General features: G+C 47.8%; 1 protein-coding gene across 1 annotated transcript; it reads left to right on the top strand.

The window, feature by feature from the left end:
* The first annotated feature begins 5,503 nt into the window (after positions 1–5,503).
* LOC121915580 (thioredoxin interacting protein) lies at positions 5,504–13,497 on the top strand. The gene is made up of 9 exons (XM_042439919.1): positions 5,504–5,689; positions 5,827–6,081; positions 8,181–8,253; positions 8,358–8,505; positions 8,922–9,024; positions 9,340–9,596; positions 10,123–10,282; positions 11,215–11,366; positions 11,850–13,497. Exons 2-9 carry the CDS (start codon positions 5,832–5,834, stop codon positions 11,889–11,891), a joined length of 1,185 nt encoding a protein of 394 aa, XP_042295853.1. The 5' UTR covers positions 5,504–5,689; positions 5,827–5,831; the 3' UTR covers positions 11,892–13,497.
* The last annotated feature ends 3,072 nt before the right edge of the window (positions 13,498–16,569 follow it).

Raw genomic sequence — 16,569 nt, 5'->3', positions numbered from 1 at the left:
CCTCCAACAAATACCAGGCGCTGGAGGCCACGTTTCAGAGGAAGGAGATGGCAGAACCATCCCTTGCCTAAGAAAACCCTGTGAAATGCATGGGTCACCAGAAGTCGACCGGTGACTTGAAGGCACATATAGATACACGCATGTTGTTGTTGTTGTTGTCTCAGGTTTGTCCTTCTCAAAGAACTCTTCCTGCATCGGTTGGGGGACAGCTGTGGCAGGGAATGACGAAGGCGCATAGCTGCCATTTGCTGGGAATGGCATTTTCCTCCATCTGCTGTTGCTGAGGCTGAGAGTCAGAGAAACAGGCAGAGAGCGCCAGGAAACGCTTTCCAAGAATACCTGCGTACCTAAGACGGTTGCCAACTGACCACTTGCACACCGAGGCAGCTGCGTTTCCACAGATGGGTCTCATGGAGCAAGCAAAGAGGGGCTGCCCTTGCACCCAATTCCCAATGGTCAGTTCTGTGGCTGCGGCCAAAGGCTGGACACTCTCCACCTGGCTATCGCCATGGCTATCAATGGCCAACACCTGGAATTCTTTGACTGATAGATTTAAACTTCCCTTGGTCCCAAAACTGCTCTCTTTGAGGCCATCTTATATCCCATGGATGGATGGATGGATGGATGGAAAGAATAGATGGGTGGGTGGATGAATAGAAAGAAATGATGGATGGATGGAAAGAATAGATGGGTGGATGAATAGAAAGGATGGATGGATGGAAAGAATGGATGAGTGGATGAACAGAAAGAAATGATGGATGGATGGACAGACGGACAGACAGGCAGGCAGACAGATAAGATAGATAAGACAGAATAGGTAGACAGGTAAGATAGATAAGTAAATAGGTAAGATAGATGGGTAGGTAGAGAGATGGAGACATAGAGGGATCTTGGAGCACCTTTGAGACCAAGTGGAAGAAGGAAGGAAGGAAAGAAAGAAAGAAAGAAAGAAAGAAAGAGACAGAGAGATGTAGTCATTCTGTGCCTTATGGTGACCCTAATACCAACCTGTTATAGAGGGCTTTTGGGGGCAAGATTTGTTCACGAGGGCTTTGCCTTTGCCGTCCTCTGAGGCTGAGAGTGTGTGGCTAACCCTCTGTTATCCCACTATTTCAAATGTCCTGGGTTCTCTCCCGCTTTGTCCCCCTTTACTTCAATTTTGGAATTCCTTCCGGAGAAGAGGCTAACATGTAGGACATGCTTAGGAAAAGGAGGACCGCTGGTCACTGTGCAGGTGATCCCACTTTGTGCCGTGTTGGAGCAAATGGGTTCCAGAGCGAGGCTGATGGCCACCTGCGGCCTTCCTCCTCTGGGCTGTTGCTCAAGCCAGAGCTGCATTCCAAGAGAAGCAGCCTGGAGGCCAGGAGGGTTCCTGGTTGCCTGGGCCCTGTTTCCTTCCTCTGGCCAGGGCTACGTGCCACAAAGTCCGCTCCTGCGAGGGAGTGACCAAGGCAGATCCCTTATCGGGCTCCTCCACCGATCGCAGGCGCATGGCTTATCTCCACCTGCAAGCTGGCCAGTTCTCTTGGACACGGACCCAGAGGTCTAGCTATGGCTCAGGGATAGAAGGGTATTACCCCTTGGAATTATACGTTTAACAATTAGCCATTCTTTGGTGGAATTTCCCTTCGTTGCACGAAAGTAAAATTTAGATTCAAAACTGGAGCTTAAGCCTGCAAAGAAAACAGGCCCCTCAAGCAATACAGCGCGGTCCTGCAATTTCTGCATTTCGTGGTCTGAGCGTTCAGTATGGATCCCTGCTTTGGCCAAATGCAAACACAACCTTGCTGAGAAATCCTTATGACAGATTTGCCTTAGGGTTACCATAAGTGGGAAACGAGTTGAAGACACCTGACAACAACAACAACAACAACGACAGCTCTCTGTGCATGCTCAGAAGCACTCCTTTCTTGAGGAAAGCTTCTCTTTTCTGGAAATGTGGCCCAGTGCTGGAGCTTTGTTTTTTTCCCTGGTTGCCATCAGCAGCGCTGAGCCGTTCTGGTCTCTTATCTTGGCTTTCTCTCTGCTGCACAACCACAACCCCTATGCAACAACACAAACACACACACAGATACGCTCCTTGTCCTTCTCCTGGCCTGTTTCCTGTTTTTATTCTAGTACAAAAGGGCAGGAGGTTTATAGTCCTCTCTTGCAATGAGGAAAAGACCAAGGCAGGGAGGGAGGCAAGTCAGCCTTTTGCCCACAGAATGCAAGCGTCCATCTCCCTTAAGATCTGTAATGCTTGGGATCAGAAGCATTTGGGGCTTTGCATTCACTTCACAGGCATTCGAGCAGAGATAAGCCTTCAAGAAACCTTTGCATGGAAGACTCAGAGGTGGTTTTGCCAGTCCCTTTCTCTAAAACACCGCCTGGCCAGTCTCCCATCCAAGGACTAACCAGGGCTGACCCAGCTCCACTTCCAGGACCAGCTAAGAACTGGTGCCTTTAAGGGATGCGTATGCACATGCCTTCAAGCCACCGGTTGACTTAAAGACAAATCCATGGATTTCCTAGACACATTTTCCCAGGCAAGGGATTCAAAAATCTCTGAATATAAACTGGAAAGGAGTGCTTCAGAGCATGCACAGAGAGTCGCCATCATTGTTGTTGGGCACCTTCAAATCGTTTCTCACTTATGGTGACCCTAAGGCAAATCTGTCAATAGGGATTTCTCAGCAATATTGTGTGACCCAAATGGGTTTGACCAATTTCTTCCTCTGCAATAGAGCCTCCATTACCTGGCGCTCCTTTGTCGGTCTCCCTTCCAAGGACTAACCGGGGATCGGGTGCTTTTGGGGTACTTAGCCCATGAATGTGTGTGTAACTGAGCGCCAACCACTTTTGCACTTGGAACTCGGTTTGCATATGCTGAAGAAAGGAAAAGTGGGAAGAGGAGGGAAAGATTAATAGAGAGTGTCCCTGCAAAACCGTGCCACTTTGGAGGGGATGCCACCAACCCACGTTGCAAAGTGCCATGCCATCTGAGGGATGCCGGGTGAGGTATACAATGCAGAAGCCTCCATTGCTGTGGCTCTGTGATCGTTCCTATCAAGATTTAGATTTTATTTTGCAGAGAAGGGGGATAGAGAGAGAGAAAGCTCTCCGCAGGAGGCATTTCAATTTGCAAGCCTGGTGAAGTGCCCACTCCAGAGGCGGGCAAAGCCCTCGGAGCGCTCTCTCCTCCGAGACTTATCTGCAAAGAACATTCCCTGGCTCTTGAGAGGCCTCTGGAGCAGAGAAAGGAGGACAGAGAGATCGGGTTGAATGCCGAGGCGGACTGCGCAGGAGGCACAAAAGCAAATGCCAGGGCGCCTGGGACTGGTATACAGTGCTATCTGCTGGCGTTTGGTGCCAGGACCCAAATGGGTACCAAAATCCGTGGATGCTCAAGTCCCCTTAAGTACAGTGGCACTGCAAAATGGTGCCCATTATATCAAGTCCCAAAATGTAGGTTTGCTTTTTGGACTATATAATGGGCCCTCCTTGGTATCCAGTTGCATTTGGTGCCAGGACCCCCCCGTGGGTACCAAAATCCAGGGATGCTCAAGCCCCACATAAATGCAATGGCATAGTAAAATGGTGACCCTGATATAAGATGGCAAAGTCAAATTTTGCATCTTGGAATATACAGTGGGCTCTTGGTATCCTTTGGGGTTTGGTGCCAAGATCTCCCATGGATACCAAAATCCATGGATGCTCAAGTCCCACCAAATACGATGTCACAACACAATGGCGTCCTTTATATAAGAACCAAAGTTTGCAAGCCATGGATGACTGAATCCATGGATAAAGAATCCGTGGATAAGGAGGGTCAAGTGTGCATATATATATATATATATAATATAATTAATAATATATATATATGGCATACTGTATTTTCAAGCTAGATGCTTGGATCTGTGTCTGAAGAGGACCAACGAAGGCACAACAACACACCCATAAATAACAGGTAAATAATCAACGTTCAATTTCATGATTGGCTTCTTTTTATGGACAAATACCAACCTGATGAATAACTGGGGCTGGCTGTAAGCAGTTTGTTCCACTCTCTGGAGGCAAGGAATTGGGAAGGCCCTCTGTCTAGTCTAGAACATTGCTTGGAGGGTCGGCCGGGCTCTGTCTCCGAGCGACTGTTCTTGAATCACGTAGCCCATCGTCCTCCGCTTGGAAGCATCTGCAGCTGAAGCAATAAACAAGAGGCATTTTTAGGTCACGGTTCGCACCCAAAGCCTGGGGCTCTTGGCAGTAGATGCCCGGAAAGAGTCACAACATTCGTCCTCCTCGTCTTTTATGGCCTCCTGGTTTTGGAAAGATTATTTTTTGGGGGGAAATGGGGGAGTGTGTGTGTGTGTGTGTGTGTGTGTGTGTGTATATATATATATATATATATATGAAAAAATAACTATCTATCTATCTATCTATCTATATATATATGCATGCATGCCTTTTCATGGGAGCACCAAGACCCAAGCACTGAAATTTTTATTCTATTAAAGTTTTCTCTAACAGCATCCCCTTTTAACCGAATCATTGCTGTGTAAATGTAAATGCATTTAGGTTATGCGTACGATGCTGTCATTTGAAGGTATGATGTTTAATTTTGCTAGGTGTCTATGCCAGAACCTATTAGCATGGCATTTGGTGGTCTATGGGAAGGACGACTTACAAGTAACGCTAGGACCCAAAAGCATTGCTAAGGATCCTCCTGTATGGTGTGAAATGGGAAGAGGAGGTCAATGGGCCGAGGGGGCAGGGGCGCCATGAGTGACCGCAGTCAGTGACCCTCTCTCTTGTCTGGACGAAGCTGCCATTGGTTTGCCCTCAACCTCCATTCCTGCTCCTCCAGAACCAAGTCCTGTAGCCATTCACCCTCCTGGCCTTGGGCAGCAGCAGCAGCAGCAGCAGCATTGTCAGCCCAAGGGGCCTGCTGCCCAAAGCTAGCCAGGCTATTTGAAAAGGGGGTCAGTATATATCCCATGTCTCTCCCTTTGTCCAGGGCCAGAGGGCTGGCTCCCCGTGCCATCTCTCCCCTTGCCCATTACTGCCATGGTGGCTGCTCCCTGGGCAGTTGCTTTGCCTTCCTTGGGAAGCAATCTCAACAGAGCCCAGCAGGGAAGGCGAGGCTGGCCATTGCAACAAGAGCCATTGCAAGGGCTGTGTGCAGCGCATCTTGGGCATAGCCAGCCCCCTATGGCTCTCCCTTCTTCCAGGCTCATAGGGCTGACGCCCCATGCCCACTACTGTTGTGAGGGCTGCTCCCTGGGCTGCTTCCCCAGCCATTGCAAGCGCAAGAGCTCCTCCTGGGCTGCATGCTGCGCATCCCTTCCGCACACGCTGTCCATGCGCCGCCGGCTGCTCTCCCATTGGCCGAAGGGGTTGTAAACACGTTCGGGGCAGCCAATGGGAGAGCTGTCCACGAGGGAAGCACGCGGAGGCATGAGGCAGATGCATGGCTAGGGCTGAGATCAACAGGGCAGGAGCTATAAAAGGCCAGCATCCGGTTCTTGCCAGAGGCAGAAGCTGCTGGGAGGCTGCAGAGGGAGAAGGCAGGCAGCAGGGCTCCTCTTCGCACCATTGACACTCCTTTGGGGAACAGCTCTGCTTTGTTTGTTGAACAGGATTTGGCTGCAGTTCTTTTTTCCCCAGTCACCTCTTTTGGAATTTTAACCCGTTATAGTCAAAAGAAAAGGTAATAAAGCAGCAACTCTCACTCCATTTAACATGATTATTATATATATATTGATTATGATCGGTGCTCCTTTTGCTTTGGCTTGACTTCAGGGCCCCATCTAAGTAACCCTGTGCCTACGTCTTTCCCCCTTGCAGTGGCCATGGTGATGTTCAAGAAGATCAAGACCTTCCAGGTGGCCTTCACTGAGCCAGAGAAGATCTATGGCAGCGGGGAGAAGGTGGCCGGCCGCGTGGTGGTGGAAGTGGCTGAAGTGACCCGGGTGACGGCTGTGCGAGTGCTGGCCAGCGGAGTGGCCAAGGTCTGCTGGACCTCTGGGCCCCAGCAGTGCAAGCAGGAGATGGAGTACCTCCGCTACCAAGAGGCCCTCTCCTTGGATGGCCATCCAGTCGGTGAGCATCCTTCCTCCGCCAGAGACGCCGGCCCTTTGGCTTCCCTAGCTCTGGACCAGAGAAAAGAGAAAGGCAGTCCTTAGATCTGGCAAGAGAAGAGACAGAGGAAGGGGAAGCCAGATTGCTCTCGGGATCCAGAATTTGTTTCCCCCTGAAATGTTGATTTGGGGTCAGAATTGCAGCTGGTTCTTTGGGATTGCTAACAGTGTGTTGTGGTTGTGCGTTGCTGGGGTTTACTCAGTAAGGTTTGTTTGCGATTGCCAGTGTCTGAGGCTGAGAGAGTGTGACTCCTTGCCCATAGCGTTCAGCGTTGTCACTCGAGCCATTTCCGACTCATGGCAATCCTAAAGTGAACCTGTTATGGATTCTCTTGGCAAGGTTTGTCCAGAGGAGGTTTGCCCTTGCTACTATCCTCTGAGGCTGAGAGAGTGTGACTCCTCGCCTATAGTCCATTGTGATTGTTGTTCAAGTCATACGGCAACCCTAAGGTGTATCTATTATGGGAGTTTCTTGGCAAGTGTTCTCCATGTGAGGTTTGCCTTGCCTTCCTCTGAGGCTGAGAGAGTGTGACTTCTTGCCCAGGGTCGCCCATTGGGTTTCATTGCCGAGCCTGGATTCGAACTCTGGCAGGTTGTTGTCGTGTGCGTCTTAGTCATTTTTGACTCATGGGGTTCTCGGATGTGGTTTGTTTGTGGCTGTTCTTGGTTGCGCTTTTGCATCCTCTGGTCTTTTTGTGTGTGTCTGTCTTCTTGTAACACGTGAAAAGCAGACCTGCATCTGCACTGAATAATAAACCAGTTTGGCACCACTTTAGCCAAGATGGTATGGAATCCTAGGATCTGTAGTTTTGTGCAACATTTTGCGTGCTCTTTCAGAGTCCCCTGGTGCCACAACAAACTACAAATCCCAGAATCCCATTGCATTGTGCCAGGGCAGTGAAAGGGGTGTCAAAACTTGGATGGTTTCTGTTGTAAGATTTGGGGAGAAGGGGGTGCTTTGAAATAAATGGAGGACTGGAGTTCCCTCCTGCTTTTCTAGCCTTAAAACTCATGCTTGCTTTGCTAAGGAAGACTTTTTGGAGGAAGGGAGTATAGACTATCCCTCTGGCCATCATCCTTATTAATAGGCAATGGTTTCCTAGCAGCGGGAGACGGAGTCCTCCTGCAAAAGAGGGAAACAGAGTTGTGAAACTTGGCTGGACATCGGGGCGGAAGAAGAGAGATGTGAAATTCCTCACAGCTCCTGGCTTCCGAAATGTGACTTTCCAGATTGCATTTGGAGAGGAAGCGGGTGCAAATCTTTGGAAACAAGTCATTGGAGAGGTCTAGGTGCGCCTAGGAACAGGGCTGGCCTCCCAAGATCTCCATTTTGGTTTGCGGCAACCGCTTTTGGGGTGAATCACAGCAGCTCGGCTCTTCCTGAAATATTGGGTTAGGACTAGAAGCAAGGATAGCCGAAGAAAACAACCCCCAGAGTTGAAATTCTGAAGTTGTGTTGGAGAAACCTATCCAGAGGTGTATGCCTTAGCCATGTAGCAAAGCAGGGACGTAGCCAGGATTTTAGGAAGGGGGGGGGCAGACTAAGTGCCACCATTATAATGGGGCTTGGGTGCAGCGGCGCAGCAGCACACACCATTCATTTTTCTAATGGAAGGGGGGGTCCGGACCCCAAGAACCCCCCCCCCTTGGCTACGTCCCTGAGCAAAGCACAACAACACCCCAAATCAAACGGGAGTAACACAATGCACATTGCAAGCATTGGAAGTGCCACTGGCTTTCTTTATTAATGTCTTTGCCTGACGCTTTTTAGGATTTTAAACCTCTTTGTCTGAAGAAAGCCGGTGGCGCTTGGAAAGCTTGCAATACATGCTTTGTGCATTCTGGTTGCGCGCATAAAGGTTTTTGTGGCTTTTGGATGTTGCTATGCTTTCATGGAAAACACAGCTAATGCTGGATATATAGCTTTTGAAGTATTGGAAAATGCATTCTTAGCCTCAAGAACATCTCTCTTGCAAGTTTGTGTTCAATTTGGTACATATATATTTTAAAATGCTAGGCTTTAACGCACTTCTTCTTCTTGTTGTTGTTGTGTCTTGCCAGACGGGGACGGGTCTGTGATCCTGAGGCCAGGAAACACCTACGAATACAAGTTTGGATTTGAGCTGCCCCAAGGGTAAGTGTCGGCCAGACGTGGCCCTTGAAACGGTCCAGAAACGCAAGGTTAACTCTTCTTGTCCTGCCTCCTTCTTGTGGATTAATCCTTCTGTCTCCTTCCAGGCCCCTTGGGACCACCTTCAAGGGCAAATATGGCTCCGTCGACTATTGGGTCAAGGCCTACTTGGACCGTCCATCCTTCCCCACCGAAAAGATCAAGAAGTATTTTAAGGTCATGGACGAAATTGACGTCAACACGCCTGATCTCATGGTAAGTACCGGCGCACATTTTTCTGTTGATCCCCGGTCAGCCACCGGTCAACAGCTTGGGGCAGGTTTAGCATCACCTGAAACTGGCTGCCTTTTAACAGCTTTGCTGCCTGGTTTGCCAACTTTGAATGCAAAGGCAGCTTTCTTTTCTTGGCTGCTGGATCTGTTCGCAGTCCGCGTTGTGCCTTCAACCTGAAACACACCGTCTAGGTCTTAAGTATCTCATTTAATCTCTTGAAATGAGACGCAGGAATAATTTAGTTATAAATTAAGCTGTAAATGAGGCAAGTCGGGCAAAAGGTCCAAGGCTGAACTCTGGGGATAGAGAGAGGGATCAGCACTCCAGAACCAAGTTGCTATATGTCTCCATTGAAAAGAATGCAGCGTAAACTGAGATCATTGTGCGTTTCCTTGCAGTCCCCCATCTCTGCCAAGAAGGAAAAGAAGGTGTCTTGCATGTTTATTCCTGATGGCCACGTTTCGCTGAGCGCCAGGATTGACCGCAAGGGATTCTGCGAAGGTGAGCTTTGGCTCTTCTCTCCTCTTGTGCTTACATGCCATAGTCTTCTTACTATCTGCTTCTGGAAGGAGTAATAAACTTGAGAAGCGTGGAACTTAACCATCTGCTGTATGCATTGGGGAGAACAATAAAGGTGTGCCTAAAGGGGGAAAGGATGGATAAATTTGTAGCAATTCTAGAAGCTCAGGCAATGAAGATGATCCAAGACTGGGTTTGACCAAATGACTTGGAATTTGGGATCATTGATGCCTTTTTGCTCTTAGCCTCTTAAGGTTCCCCTCAACTAAGCCTTCCCTCCCTGTCTTTCTCTTCCAGGCGATGAGATCTGCATCAACGCCGACTTTGAGAACACTTGCTCCCGGATCGTGGTGCCCAAAGCGGCCATCATCGCCAAGCACACCTACCTGGCCAACGGCCAGACCAAGGTCTTCTGCCAGAAGCTCTCCTGCGTCCGGGGAAACCACATCATCTCGGGCATGTCCGAGTCCTGGCGCGGAAAGACCATCCGGGTCAAGAAGATCAAGCCCTCCATCCTGGGCTGCAACATTCTGCGCGTCGAATACTTCCTCCAGGTGAGAAGCCTAAGAGGGCAAGATGAATGCAACATAAAGAGCCTTGTGTGTAGCTAGAATAGTGCAGATTGTGGGGTTGGGTACAATTGACCCTCATTCTATCCAAGCCTTTCAGCCATATCTATAACCAGGAACGGTTTTGAGCAAGGCATCGGTTTCTAGTGCCAGGGCTTAGTGTGAATCACTATCGGTTAGCCTTTCGGACATCACTGTCTGCCAGAAACCCATCTGTGGTTAAGGCCTCCAGGAAAGATGATTTCTCCACTCTCATAAACCCTGAGCATAGTCTTGACCGCAAGGTAGATGACCTGTTGATTCACACCTGTTTGGTGGACTTTTGCCGCCAGGTCAAGAGATAGAGATAGGACCAGCCTTTTCTGGATGGAAGGTGCATTTGACGAAGGCTCCTTTCAAGCCCATCCCTCTCCAGGATGTTAGAGATGCAGAGCCAGGCTGTTGCTCCATTTTGTTCAGTCTTCTTCCCAAGACAATTGTCTGACCGCCTGCCTCTTGCGTTCTCTTCCAGATCTACGTCAGCGTCCCAGGCTCCAAGAAGGTCATCCTGGAGCTGCCCCTGGTCATCGGCAGCAAGTCCTCCGGCATCGGAAGCCGCAGCTCCAGCATGGCCAGCCAAACCAGCTCCGAGATGAGCTGGGTGGACCTCAACATCCCCGACGCCCCAGAAGGTGAGCAGGCCCTGCTTTGCTTTATTCCCTGCACAAACACACATATACACACACACACTCCCAAAAGAGGGCCTTTTTGGTCCTGGCGTGATGTCAAGAGACGCAGCAAGGACAGGACAGCAAGCCTAGTCAGACTTGTATCTCTGAAAGTCCCATAGATCTTTTACCGTTTTGTTGCATGGGTCTTCTCAAAGGAAAGCGTATATCCAATCCTTATAGTTCAATCCCTATAGTGCCATGCAGGGACCCACAGCTAAGGCACTCCTGAGAGATGGGATTTTATGGGACGTTAGAAAGAGTGGTTTGACAGTGGAGCCAACTGCCTTGAGAAATGGCAGGGTCTCCTTCTCTGGATGGCCCTTATCACACGAGCAAAATGTCAAGTTATCCCAGGGTCAATGTGAAGGCAACGCAGAGGCAATTGTGGGGTTTCAAGTTTGCTTATCACACAACGCCAAACGCAACCAGGAGCCATCCTGAACACAATCGGCGGTCATTCCAGGGTTAGGTAAATTCGGAGGAAAAGAGGATTTACCTAACCCTGGAATGACTCCCGATTGTGTTTAGGATGGCTCCGGACTAAAGCCCCATGACTGCCCCTGCATTGCCTTCCCACTGACCCTGGGATAACTTCACATTTTGCTTGTGTGATAAGGGCCGATGACTTCAAAAAGGCTAGAGAGAGGCTTGTTGGGAATGTTTTAGCTGGCGTTGAGGGAGTTGTGCTTCACCACTTGGCTTGAGCATTCTTCCCATCCCAGGTAGCATCAGGTATACATTGCCTAAGGAAGCTTGAGAGGTAGTGCTCCAATCCCTTTGCTTTCTTAGGCACACCTGTCTCGTTCTCCCCAACACATATGTGAGATATAAGTCCCACTCTTCTCAAAGTAACCTAGACTCACCTGTGTTCCTCTTGCCTTCCCTCTGCGCAGCCCCACCATGCTACCTGGACATCGTCCCCGAAGACCACCGCCTGGAGAGCCCCACCACTCCTCTCCTGGATGAGCTGGACAACTCCTTCGACAGCCCCATCTTCATGTACGCTCCCGAGTTCAAGTTCATGCCTCCTCCTACCTACACCGAGGTGAGACTTCTTGGCTTGGCTCTGGGCAGAAGTACAACTCCAACCTTCGCTTGGTGGGGCTAGGTCTCCCATGTGCTGGACCCCCTTTTTTAGTTAGACTAGTGATTAGAATCATAGAGTTGGAAGAGACCACAAGGATCATCCAGTCCAACCCCATTCTGCCATGCAGGAACTCTCAATCTAAGCATCCCCTTTGACAGATGGCCATCAAACCTCTGGGTCTTTAGATGTTTTGATTTTTGAGTATTGGCCAAGCTGGCTGGGGCTGCTGGGAGCATGAAGTCCAAAAGACCATTGAGTTAGACCTTCAAAGAAGGTGGAGTGTGGGAGGGGAGGGCACATGGAAAGCAACACAAAACCAAGGTTTGTCTATAAAAGGAGCTAGAATTAGGAGATGCTGAGGTTGGAAAGAGAATGGATCTGATGTCTAAAACTTCTGGCGTCCATCTCACATGTCCCTCTCTTGTTTTTCTTGCGTTGCAGGTGGATCCATGCACGGTCAACAACAACAACAACGTCCAGTGAGCCCCAGCCAAAGAAGCCACCTTTAAGCGGTTGCTTTTTTCCTCTCCAGCTTTTATTCTGGACTCTTTGGTTGCATTTGCGGCGATGGCATCCCAGGCCGAATGTCTCTGACGGAGGAGGACTGGAGACCCTTCAAGGGTCAGAGTTTTGTCTTTGGCAAGAAGAGAATTGCATGGCTCTTGCCTGGCAGACTCTCGTCTTCGTATTTTAGGCACAGCGGAGGTTGAGAAAAAGGAGCCGCGAGGCGCGATAAGAGAGCCTTTGCGGTGTTTCTGAACTTTCTTCCCACCAAAGAAATTTGGAGCATGTAGGTGTGGGTTCGTGTGGGAGAGAAGCATTTGAGGTCTTTCGTTTTTGCCTCGGAGAAAGAGGTGAAAAGCCTTGCTTGGAAGAAAATACTACTGAATGACGAAATGTAATCTTGGCAAGGGATGGCGCTGAGGGTACCTTGTACCCAAAGGTCTCCCAAAAGTTGTGGTTTAGGGATGTCTGAAAGACTGGAATAGAAACAAAACAGGTTTTTAGTATGTCGTGTCGGTCATCTCCCAAACAGAGGTGTTCCTTATAAAGCCTAACACCTTGGTTTTGGGGGTCTTTAGAAGAAGGCGTTGGGGGGATTGTGATGACAGTTGCGGGTGCTGGAACGAATATATATATATATATAGTTCTCATCCACAATAGGTGAAGGAAAAGGAATGGAAATAGATGATGAGTAAGAAATGGCAATAAAACACTCCATCCGAAGCAGGAAACCGAACTCCCAGTATTTGCAATAAAGCAAAACGGATCGGTTTCCCCTTCCGTTCTCCGACTTTAAACAAGCAGCTCAGAATTTGTAACTTCCTAAAGAACAATTACACACATAAAAGTGTTGTAAACTTTGTAGTACTTAGATTTCTGTCTGTCAAACTATATGTTCTCCTAAGTATGTAAACAAGCCCATGTTTTTTATTGATAAGGGAGAGAATCACTATATATGTCTTGTGTTGTTTTTTTTGCTTGGTATTCTGTGGATGAACCAATGTTTTGTTTCAGGTTGTGGGCAGCCGTGAAAGATTTGGGGGAGAAGAAACCAGGTCTATGGGGAGATTTCTCTTTCCCTTTGGTTCCTTGGCATCAGCAATATCTAGAAGACCATATATATATATATATATTCTTGACAAATGGTGCCAAAATGGCTTTGCGTTTCCCAACAAAGCTAGCAAACTAAACCCCAAATTGCAGCCTTAAGCTCAAGTTAAACCAATTTGAGAAGCACAACATTCTGCCTCTGAAAGCTGCCTTTTTCGGTGTTTTCTAGTCAAAATAACTTGGTTTATCCCCCACTGACAGAGAGAAAATGCACTTTTTAAAACTGTTTTTGATAGCACTGCATTAATAAAGTGTTAATAGAGCCCAGGTTTTGTCGTTGCGAGGTGTTCAGACGCAAACTTTGGGCGTGTTGATCCTTATTTTGTATTTTCTACCACGGTCGTTTGTTTTTGTGTCATTGCTCTTTGTATTTTGTATTGGTTTGAACCTTAATTATATTTTGTACTGTTGAAAACGCTTACTGAAGCACTCCCTTTTGGGGTCACGTTTCTAATAAAGTTTCAAAAACTGAAAACCTTGTTTTTTCGCGTGTTTGGGCTGCTCAGGTTGGGGATGATGGGTTTTGCCTTTGCTTTACTTCTCAAGAACCTGTTCAAATGTGTAAAATTTCAAAATACACTTGTCCCTCCATATTTGCGGCCTTGATATTTGCAGATTTGATTATTCCCATATTTGATTAACATGTTCTCCCTAGGAATCTCTAGGTCCTCCATTGCAACTCTGTGGTCAACTTTAACTAAAAGTGGCACTGAAAGGCCTAGAGATTCCTAGAGAGGACACTCCACTAGGCCTTTGTAGCTCCTCCAGTGCAACTCTATGGTCAACTTTAAAAGTTGCTCTGAAAGACCTAGAGATTTCGCTAAAGATGACACTCTGCTAGGCCTTTGTAGCTCCTCCAGCGCAACTCTAAGGTCAGTGTCTGTCAGACATTGACCATAGAGTTGCACCGGAGGACCTAGAGACTCCTAGAGAGGTGTCCTCTCAGGTCAAAACGTGGTGGTTTTGTTATTTGCGGTTTTTCCACATTCACAGAGGTCCTGTGCCCCTAATCCTAGCAAATACGGAGGGAAAAGTGTACATATATTTCTTCTTTGTTGTCTCTGCAAATGCACACAAATGGGTTATATCTGCACCTGCGCAGTTAGTTCTGGAACCTTCTTAGCGCCATTAGAAGCGTTTTGGTGTTAACAACTGCCTTATTGGCCGGTTTCCCGCCTAAACCCTCTGCTCCTTTTATCCACCTTTGACTCTCCAGAGGTTCATTTTCCTGTCAGACTTTTAGGTTTCTTTTTGATAGGACGTTTTGGTGGCCATTTCTTAACACCATTCTTCATATTTTGAACCAAACGTTGCGGTTTCTTAAGGAATCGCATACTTAAAATATGAATCTAAATTCTGAGGTAAAGTTTTTTGAAGGACAGCTTGCCCTGCGATTTTTTAGGGAATTGCATAATGAAATGAGAATTTAAAATTCTGAGGTGAAGTTAGTTTTAACAGCAGCTTTCCTCGCCTTCGCATTTGGCAAGGCCCTTCCTTTTTCAGAGGAATGTTTTTTAATTAAATGGCCGCTCGCCTCAATAGGTGTTGCTGGGCAGAGTTCCTTTGTTCTCCTGAGGTAAAAATTTTTAAACAGTTGCCCCCTTCGCTGGTGCCTTTGGTAAAACCTCCTTTGTCTCCTGAGGATAAATGTTTAAAATGGCACCCGCCTCGCTGGCGCGCTTCACAAAATCCCTTTGTGCACTCATCCCTCCATATTGCGGCTTTGATATTTGTGGATTTGAATTATTCACAGATTTGATTAATGTGTTCTCTCTAGGAATATCTAGGTCCTACAGTGCAACTCTATGGTCACCATTAACCAAAAGTTGCACTGAAAGACCTAGAGATTCCTAGAGGGAACACTCTACTAGGCATTTGTAGCTCCTCCGGCGCAGCTCTATGGTCAGTGTCTGTCGGACGTTGACCACAGAGTTGCGCTGGAGGACCCAGTGATTCCTAGAGAGGTGTCCTCTCAGTTAAAAACAGGGCGTTTTTGTTATTTGTGGTTTTTCCACATTCACTCCTTAGAAGAAACTCCAATAGAGTTTATCACACAGGGGCTAATTTTGCCATTAAAGAGAGATTAAAGGGCCTTTAAAGCATCCCACAAATGAAGCACAAACAGCAAGGAATTGCGCGGATGATTACTACACGCAATTGTGCAAATTATACGATACCAGAAATGCATTGCCGCTGAAGTCCCGAAAGTAAAAATATGCGCATTAATGCTTCTTTGTGACTGCTTTAATGGCGTGTTTTGCACAATGGCGTGTGAAATCGTTCCGCATAGCTACGCAATTTTTCCGGGATATACGTGGGATAAACTCGTGTGATAAGAAAACTCCAAGAGTCGACTTGAAGGCACATCACAAACTTCCTAAACTTGAAAAGTCACTGGTGCATGAACAGAGATGATGTGGGTGGCCGTTTGTGGAAAATGCACACTTGCGCACTGAAAGGATTTCATGCTCGGAAGCAGAACCGAAACGGTGCCTTTGGCAAGACCTTGGTCCTGGGGCTGAACATAGGAAATTGCTTGAGAGATTGTTCCTCTATTTGTGCTGCTGATGTTGCCTATTCTGGTTGCCCAGATGGCCAGTATCTTGGTAGCACACTATGCTTTCTCCAACATTTTGCAATCTTCTCATGATGGTGGGATTATGTGCCACCTGCGAAGCCAGAGGCTACATTGACATTGATATGGATCTCCCACATCAGATAGGTTTTTGCTGTGAAACCAGACCAGAGCTAAAATGGTGGACTGTCCATAAACATACCCTGGACATAGCAAGTGTCTAACCACATTGCGGAAATAATCCGGTTTGACGCCACTTTAACCGCCACGGCTCCATGCTGTGAAACCTTGAGATTTGTAGTTTGCCTCACCAAACTATACATCCCAGGATTGAGTCCTGGAAGCTAGAGCGGTGTCCAAGTCTTTATTTCTGCAGTGTGCACAAACCCACAACATTGGAGATGTGGTTTAGCACTCTTGTGTAACAATATGGCTGCATCTGCATTGCAAAAATAACCCAGTCTGACACCGCTTTTGGGCTCCTGTCGTATGCAATCCCGGAAATTGTAGTTTCATAGGACATTTTCTTACCAGAGAGCTACAAACCACAATTCCCCGCATTCAGTTTCATTGAGCAAAGTGGTGTCAAGCTGGATTATTTCTCCATTGCGGCTGCAATAAAGATAGTCATAAAAGTCAATAAAAAGCCGGGAGGGAATGATCTCTGGCCGCCACGGTCCAAGAGTCGTGCAACAGGCAACGTTGCGAGGGAACCACAAACGACACACAAGCTCAGAGATAAGGCAGGTGAAATCTCTCCATCTTAGCAAAGGGCAACAAGAACAAAAAGCCAAGTAGGGCTGGAAATGTTTGCTCCGATGGCAAGGTGGCCGGGAGGAAGAGTTTGACCAGGCGTCCATATGCAAGCGCAAGATAAAAATAATACTTTGTGGTAAACACACAATCTCCCATGTCCAGACACATCTGGGTGCGCAAGGAGTGACAAAAATGCTGAGGTTTTATAGCGGATAG

Source organism: Sceloporus undulatus, chromosome 9 (assembly GCF_019175285.1).
Source record: "Sceloporus undulatus isolate JIND9_A2432 ecotype Alabama chromosome 9, SceUnd_v1.1, whole genome shotgun sequence".
Classification (NCBI taxonomy): domain Eukaryota; kingdom Metazoa; phylum Chordata; class Lepidosauria; order Squamata; family Phrynosomatidae; genus Sceloporus; species Sceloporus undulatus.
Note: the sequence above shows the minus strand (reverse complement) of the source record. Positions and strands in the feature narration are given on the sequence as shown.